Genomic DNA, 7,960 nt, shown 5'->3' with positions numbered 1-7,960 from the left:
GATGAATTGAATAAAAAATGGATCACGAGTAAAAAATTGATTTTCAAATTTTAAACAAATGAATAATGAATGAACAATTTTTACTTCAGCTATGGTTGCAGTGCCGCGGAAAATTTAAATTTTAGGATTACTCTGGACATGGGCCATGTGGGTGGTGATGTTGGGCGGTTCGGCGGTTTTGCCGGCTTGTATGATATTGTTGAATATCATGGATAGTGGAAGATTGCCATTTTTGGGGTCGATGTTGCCAATTTGGGAGGAAGGGAGTGGTGTGGGAGTCGCAGTTTTGCATATAGGCGCCATTTTGTTTCAAAGCTGGCAGTATTTCTCGTTCGTGCCCGGATTTACGTTTCTAATTGTGAATATTCTTATGGGGACGGTTATGAGCTTGTATATTTGTTTGGATGGAGTTATAACGTAAGTGAGTGGTTAGCGAAATTGATTGGTTATTGATTAATTTACCTGTCCAACCGGAATCCATATTTTTCCAAGTAAGAGCGAAAGTTTTTGCGACTTTAAAATTTGCAATAATTTTTTTTCCCAATCAACATATAAAGCAGTGCAACAAGAAATTGCACATACAAGTAGCTGGATAATTAACATACTTAAATTATCAAAAATATTCAAATGCATTCGTCCGTGGATACGATTCAGACTATTTATTGGTTTGTTGTCCAAACAAAGTTTTATCCTTGGGAAAATCATTTCATAGTTGCAACTTTGAAATTTATTTTTTACCACTTTACAGATTGTCCAAAACCTGCCCCGACTGTGATACCGCCACAATTTACAAGCTTCAATTAAACCTACTAAAACAACTCAAGATAGTAGAGGGTCAACTGAACACCTGTTTCCGAACCGCGGTTTTGCCTGGGTTCTTCTTTCTGCTTTGTTTCTGCCACACGATTACGACCTTCCTCTGCATTTCGTACGGATCAAACTTACTCGAGAACAGTGAAAATGGAGTGTTTGCTTTAATGTGGCTCCAAAGTTTACTGGGTATTTTATGCTTTGGAACGCTGGCTGGTTTTCTTAATCGGAATTCCTCCATTTTGCTAAAACATATGGGACGAGAAGCGAGAATGTTGGCCAGCCTGGACAAAATATCGTTCATTAAAGATATTTGGGGTTGTGGCGTGGTAAAAATTAGAATTTCTAGTTGTTTCGTCGGCATTATGACGCCTTTGGTTATGCTGAGTTTTTGTATTAGATGGACTGTTAGACTGCTTATATTTACCCGTACATAAACAGCTACTGTATTTTGGCCGATTGTATTAATATAGCGTGTCAATTTTAGGAGGAAATTAGAATTCTTTGTTCTTGCCTCGATTGGGAAAACGCAGAATTCTGAAACTTATAATTAGTATGAAATTTGCAAAGGGAACTGTCTGCTAATGCGCAGGTTTGGCGGAGATATTTGCATTCAAAACGGGAAAAATGCGCAGCAAATTTAGAAAATTAAAAATTAGCCAGCCTAGGGGTCGGTTTTCTCCTCTTTTTATGCAAATATCTCCGCCAAACTTGAGCATTGGCAGTTAGTTTCTTTTGCAAATTTCATACGAATAATATTTGTGATCGATTGACGCTACTTTGGTCTAAATCTGTGAGCATACGTTGGGAGACCTCCATTGTTAGTAATTTCCATATTTACCCATGCATACATATGTATGTAGCTGTAGGGGTACGAAGACTCTGGTGTTGTTTCAAAAGGAGGAAATTTTGAAAACTATTTGGTATATTTTATCTCATATTGTCAAATCATGTAAATATTCATTATCATTAAGAGGTCATATATTCATAAAAAAAACATCATTATCTTGTCAATATTCATAAATATAATTATGCCTCTGGACGGCAACGTGAAAACATTTTTTTGAGCGTGTGACCTATAGCTAACCAAAAACAATATACCAAAGTTTCAATTCGATCGGGTTATTATTGAGAAACTTTAAAATGCACAAATGTCCGGACTCTGGTAACAACATACATAAGCAAACTCACAGGATTAACTTATGTCATACCCGATCAATGATTAGACAGGGAGCTTCTCATTCTGTATTATTATTATTTCGTGGTGGTTAATTACTCGTCGCCTGAGCGCTCACTTGAACTAACTCTTACGCATTTTGTAATTACCAATGCTGAGATCCTACCCATTGCTGACAGCCACGTTGCGAGCACTGCACCAAACTGGTAAAAACACGAAATTGTACCTGATAAAATAAGAAACGTCAGGTTTTTCTAAACAGATCAACCAACCAAAATTCAAACGCTGTGGCAACATGTTGTTTGTCTTATTTTAGAAAACAAGTTACTCGCGTTTTGTACATGTCACTTAATTTAATTGGTTTCTGATGTATCGTTCATCAAAAATGATAACATAGTGTGATAGACAGGTCATTATTTTTTTATGTTGCTGCGTAAACAGAAGAGTAGGTATGAGGTTTATAAAAATTGTAACCCTGGTTATCAATATTTGTGAGATTGATACAAAGCTGGACGATACATAACAATATATACTTGCCTTCGAGAACGGCAGCAGTGGGTAACGATGGGTTTTTACATTCGTAAGTGATAACATACATACATATGGAAATAGTGCCATACAAAATTCCCCACGTTTTTAAAGATTTGAGCATCAAGCCACAAGACTGAATCATTCGAGTAATTGATTGATTTGTGGTCAACTTCAAATACAATATAATTAATGGGAACATGACGCTTTTCTAATTGTAACCAACAATTTAATTAACATTTCGTGTTCCCCATCACACTAACTGATTTCTGGTGCACCACTCGTTATCAGAGATGATAATGGGTCTGCAAAATTAAAAGGTTTGCATTTAAATACCGTCCTCCCATCGCAGTAACGCACAGGGAACAACTAATAATTTTCCTCTCCTCTTTTCACAAGTCATCGTAACAACTTCGCCCAAAATGAAACTCTTCATCATCATATTATCAATTTACCTCGTTTTCGACCACTCCGTGCAGTCCCAACTAATCGCCACAAAAGTAGCCGCTCTCCTCCCCTCCAAACGGTACGACACCACCGCCCATTACGACGAATCGACTGATTCGATCTACATCTTCGGCGGGTTGGGCCAATCCGGCGCCCTGACCGACTTTCTTCAATACTCCATCACATCCGAGACCGTAACTCGAGTCGGATCCCTTCCCGCGGTCCGTTATGGTGGCACAACGTCGTCCGATGCATCCTCCAATATTTACTACCACGGGGGGATTAGTACCGCAGAAATCTTTAAATTCTCCCCTACCCTCCACACCGTGGAAAACGTGACAATGATGCCTTACCCAAACACTAACGCGGCGTCGGTACAAGTGTCTCACTCTACCCCAGACGTGCTAATCCTTGGCGGTTATTGGGCCCGGAGTGGAGTCGTTCGTTTCAACATGGAAACCTTGGAAACACAAGTATTACCGTCACTCCCAATAAATTACACGGTCATCCTGGCCGTAAGTGATGGAGCGGGGAGCGCATACCTTTTTGGAAATCCGTACGTCGAAGCGCCAATTTCTGGGGAACATTTCGTCACGAAGATGAATTCGTCGACGTTAGAAACGGTTCAAATTGGGGGTCCTACATTTCCATCGGTTCGAAGTAAAGGGGCGGCCGTCTGGGATGGGAGTGATGTTTACGTGGTAGGAGGATACGGCGGGTTGGTGGCGGGGATTAGGAGCGATTCTGTTTTGAAATGGAGTCCAGCCACGATGGAGCATAGGGTGATTCCGGTCCTGAATTTTCCCTGGGCATTCGACAAGCAAGAGTTTAAAGGGGCCAGTGCCGTCTATGTGGAGAGATTGAGGAGGATTTACTTCTTTGGGGGAATGTCGCAAAATGCGAGTACTGGGATTTTTATGAGGCACGATGGGATTTGGTATATTCAATTGTAGATGGGAGTGGTTTTGGTTGAAAAGAAAGGATTAATATGTTTTTGTAAAAATTTAAGTATTTCCCGGCTGGGTAACAATTTTTGGCATTATTCAGGATTTACGTATTTGATTTCTAAAAAAACTTAAGTATTTGATAAGAACGTTGATGTATTTAAGTAGTTAATAAAAGAAATAAAACGGTAAATTTATTATTATGGCATGGAATCAAATTGTGAGAAATGTATTTAAAGAAGGCATATGAAATTTAGAAATGACTCTATCAGTACGGTGGTCGTATATGTTTACCGCGTGGTAACAAAATTTCTTAGAGTGTGCCATGTTGACCCATGCTTGCAAAGGCTTTCTCGTACATAGTTATGCATAAAACCAAACTAGGATTTGTTGCTAGAATTTATTCAACTATATTTTGTCAAAGATATGAATTAGAGATATTCTGAATTTGCTGTTTTAAATTTGGTGGTTCCTTAACGTGCCCTTGCATCAGTGTTACTTGCTGACTACCGGTCTCTGGCAAAGCACATAAATTTCTTCCGGTTCTCCAGTATGATCCAAGCAATCAATGGTCCACCAAATTTGAAGCTCTTCAATGAAATACATACAGCTATTTCTATTATTTGGCTGTGTAGCTCCCCATCGAGTATAGTTAAATAGAACTCGGTCAGTTCGCCAGAACCACTCACTCGTTCCAGGAAAAGCGTTGGTTCCTCCTAACCAAAAGTTGTAAACTATGGAAAACACAAGATTTCGTTAATCACTATATTACAATGAATCTGTGTAAATTAGCGAATGTTAGCCTTACACAAGGGAACAAACAAGTACACTTGTTGGTATTGATGAGCCGTGACAGTTTCCCCGATGGTCATGTTGAATGCGTCGCAATAAGCGACGGCATCTGTCCAGCTTATGTTCTTGGGAAAAAATAAAACATGTGCAAACCAACTTTTGACCAGGATTGGCCAAATGTACACTCTAAGAAACCCGGTAACTAAGTTATTACCAGGCAGAGTATCTATGTGACTCTACCGCATGGTAACTAATTTATTACTGAGTGGTAGATATTTTGTTACCAAACAGGTAATAACCCCGGTCGAGAAATTTGAAAATATTACCAGTTGGTAACTAATTTTCTACCACGCAATAATAAATTAATCACCATGCGGTAGAGTCACATTAATACTCCGCTTGGTAATAAATTAGTTACCTGGTTTCGTATGTAGAGTGTATAAATTATTTACCCTGTATCCCGAGTCCACAAAATATTCTTTCCCCTCAACTATCACAACGGGGACGAGTTCTCTACCATCCTCAAGTCGTAATTTGTTCGGGATTTGCTCCAAATCCTGCTTGGTGCCTACAAATAAATTGATACATGATGTAAACATTTTTCTCAATAGCCTGATTATAATATTTTTTTTATTTTTGCGCTCACGTTTCCCAACGGCAGTGCCAAATAATGCTAAGAGTGATAGAACGCTTAAAGCTAAGACTTTCTTGAAAACCAGCATCCTGCTCTGTTCGTTAGAAACGTATGTTTGCAGTAGGTTTAGGGAATTGAAAATGTATACGTGGCAAGCAATTGTTATACAAATATGTATGTACCACAACTTATCGTTATCAGTTGTCAAGTTCAATTCAGTCAATTTTTCATACTCAAGTTGTCGTAGTGTAAGGTATGTATTAGATTACGTGAGATAATTACCTTATCGCTGCCATTCGGTAACCTTGGTATCGAGTTATGTATATACATACTAGCGTAATGGCCCGTCTTAAAGTCGTCCATATTTCCGTAATACAAATATTCCAAAAGTATTCCACAACTAACTAATTGTACTAATTTAAATCCAAAATATATTTCCCGAGCAAACTGTGTACTGTGTAACATCAAATAGAATTCAGCACTATGATCGTAATAGACTTGCCCTTATTTATAAAATTTTTGGTTGCTAAGCAATTTTTACATTGCCACGCAATTTTTTTAACGTTGCTAAGGAATTCTTATACGTTGCTAAGGAATTTTTTTACGCTGCCAATGAATTTTTTTGCACAACCATATTCATAGTCATAATCATAGTAATGGTCATAATTATAATCAAAATTTGTATCCCTTGCCTGATTGGTGGAGCCAGAAACCCGGCGACCAACCAGAATGCAGAAATGTCACAGAAAACTCGACGGGACGGACTTTTCGAAATTATAATATAGATTTGTGTATATAATTACGTAAGCTTTAATTTATTAGTAGGCTATGTGATGAATCCAAATAACCTACTTTTTAACGAAGAGCAATTATGTATTAAAACTGTTTGTACGATTTTAATTACGTAAATACATTCATACATTACAGTAAACAAAATTTAAATCACCCCGTCATCAATGGACATCCCCCACCACATACACACAAAGACGTTGAGAATCCTCACTTCTATTCTTCTTCTTTGAGTGTCAACAATGTGCGAAATAAACCACGGATGATACCCTGCACGAATTTCAAGACGGATTTATGCGTCACAGTCATAAATCCGTCCAACCCAAAATACAATGGTTTACAGCTCTTCCTAAATTTTGACATGTACCTCCTATCCTCCTTCGATTCCCACTGATCTCTATTTACCCTCCAAGAAATTAGACACTCCTTCGAAGACTTTTGTATTTTTCCCGCACACGTCATCATTGCCACCCAGAACAGCACGGCGACCGCATCACACGTTAAAAAGGTCATCCTCGTGGCTAGCTTGATCTTCCTTCCTTCCGCAATTAGCACGTATCCCGTGGCAAGCGCGAGTTGACCCAATATAATTTGCATAATTGGGAAGTATATGCCAAGCAAGAGTCGAAGTTCGCGCATGGCCAGTTGTAAGGATCGATACACGTGGACGAGATGTTTTGGGTGACTCACAAGTTCTGGGGAACATTTGAATTTTCTGACTTCCCGGGGTTTCTTACTTAGCGTGAGTTCTTGCAAGAGCGGGAAGATAAACAAAAGTAAGCCGGGGAACGTTTGTATCAGTATGATCGAATACGATGCCACAATAGCATGTGAGTACAGCATGGCCGGTGCGTAGAAGAAGTAAGCTAAGTTAAATAGAGCGGGGTAATTTGAAAATATGGTGGGAATGTACATCGGATGGAAGGGCGTGATGAGAATCTGACACCAGATAAGGAACGGGAGAGGATACATCAATAATTTGGCGGGGCGGGTGATCAGGAGCCAGTTTCGGTTGTACGTGGAAACTGCAGTTGATCCGGTAAAGTTCCAGTATGTGTCTTAATAAGGAAGTAATGAAACAGCTTTATATGTGAGGTTGCTACTGGGTCTCGAGTTCAGGTTCGGATGGTAGGCAACGGGTGGGCAAAGGGCAATGGGTTAACCCGCTCATTTGCACCCGCTCATTTGCACCCGTCCAATTTCACCCACTCATTTGCACCCGCTCAATTTCACCCATTCATTTGCACCCGCTCAATTTCACCTGCTCATTTGCACCTGTTCAATTTCACCCATTCATTTGCACCCGCTCAATTTCACCTGCTCATTTGCACCTGTTCAATTTCATCCGTTCATTTGTACCCGTTCGATTTCAGCCGCTCGTTTGAAATAAATATGAGTCTGTACAAGTGAGCGGGTGCGTCTTTTCAATGGCTATTTAAACGTACCATGGATTTTCACGCTGAGTAAAAACATTCCATTCCAGTATCGCGCCACTTCTTTCGGCCGATCTGCAAGTGTATACACTCCAACACACATTCCCATCCAGGCGTACCAAATCACGAGGAGTAAATTGAAATGGGGCGAATTTGGCATACATTTGTGCCTTATGGTTTGCACAAATAGGTAAAAGGTGTAGAGATATATGTATTTCGTAACAAACTTGGTTCTAGAATGAAATTTCAGCGAAAATTCTAACCTTCCATTTGTTTTGTCCCAAATTAACGAAAATCCCAATCTGTTTGCGGTTTTAATCGTTTTCGAAAACTCTTGGGAGAATAAGTCCGTAAACATTTTTTCGTTTGGACCGAATATCTAGTTACATATAAGAAGAGAAAATGG

At 39.4% G+C, this 7,960-nt stretch overlaps 2 protein-coding genes across 2 annotated transcripts; one reads left to right on the top strand and one right to left on the bottom strand.

The window, feature by feature from the left end:
- The first annotated feature begins 2,604 nt into the window (after positions 1-2,604).
- Positions 2,605-4,124, top strand: LOC110855290. Its single transcript, XM_022103710.2, has 2 exons — positions 2,605-2,835; positions 2,915-4,124. The coding sequence occupies exon 2, from the start codon at positions 2,938-2,940 to the stop codon at positions 3,913-3,915; it is 978 nt and encodes a 325-aa protein (XP_021959402.1). The 5' UTR covers positions 2,605-2,835; positions 2,915-2,937; the 3' UTR covers positions 3,916-4,124.
- Positions 4,125-4,287: 163 nt separating this feature from the next.
- On the bottom strand, positions 4,288-5,506 carry LOC110855320. Its single transcript, XM_022103747.2, has 4 exons — positions 5,345-5,506; positions 5,151-5,266; positions 4,715-4,823; positions 4,288-4,640 (listed from the first exon to the last, which is right to left on the bottom strand). The coding sequence occupies exons 1-4, from the start codon at positions 5,418-5,420 to the stop codon at positions 4,402-4,404; spliced, it is 540 nt and encodes a 179-aa protein (XP_021959439.1). The 5' UTR covers positions 5,421-5,506; the 3' UTR covers positions 4,288-4,401.
- Between the last annotated feature and the right edge of the window lie 2,454 nt (positions 5,507-7,960).

This window comes from Folsomia candida, unplaced genomic scaffold, assembly GCF_002217175.1.
Source record: "Folsomia candida strain VU population unplaced genomic scaffold, ASM221717v1 Fcan01_Sc012, whole genome shotgun sequence".
NCBI classification, from domain to species: Eukaryota; Metazoa; Arthropoda; class Collembola; order Entomobryomorpha; family Isotomidae; genus Folsomia; species Folsomia candida.
Note: the sequence above shows the minus strand (reverse complement) of the source record. Positions and strands in the feature narration are given on the sequence as shown.

Excerpts from the sequence above, each read along its gene's own strand:
- LOC110855290 (XM_022103710.2), top strand. The coding sequence starts at position 2,938 with ATGAAACTCTTCATCATCATATTATCAATTTACCTCGTTTTCGACCAC.
- LOC110855320 (XM_022103747.2), bottom strand. The coding sequence starts at position 5,420 with ATGCTGGTTTTCAAGAAAGTCTTAGCTTTAAGCGTTCTATCACTCTTA. Across the intron at positions 4,824-5,150 it reads TTGTGGACTCGGGATACAGG|AACATAAGCTGGACAGATGC; the intron begins GTAAATAATTTA and ends TTTTTTCCCAAG. Across the intron at positions 4,641-4,714 it reads GTACTTGTTTGTTCCCTTGT|TTTACAACTTTTGGTTAGGA; the intron begins GTAAGGCTAACA and ends TGTTTTCCATAG.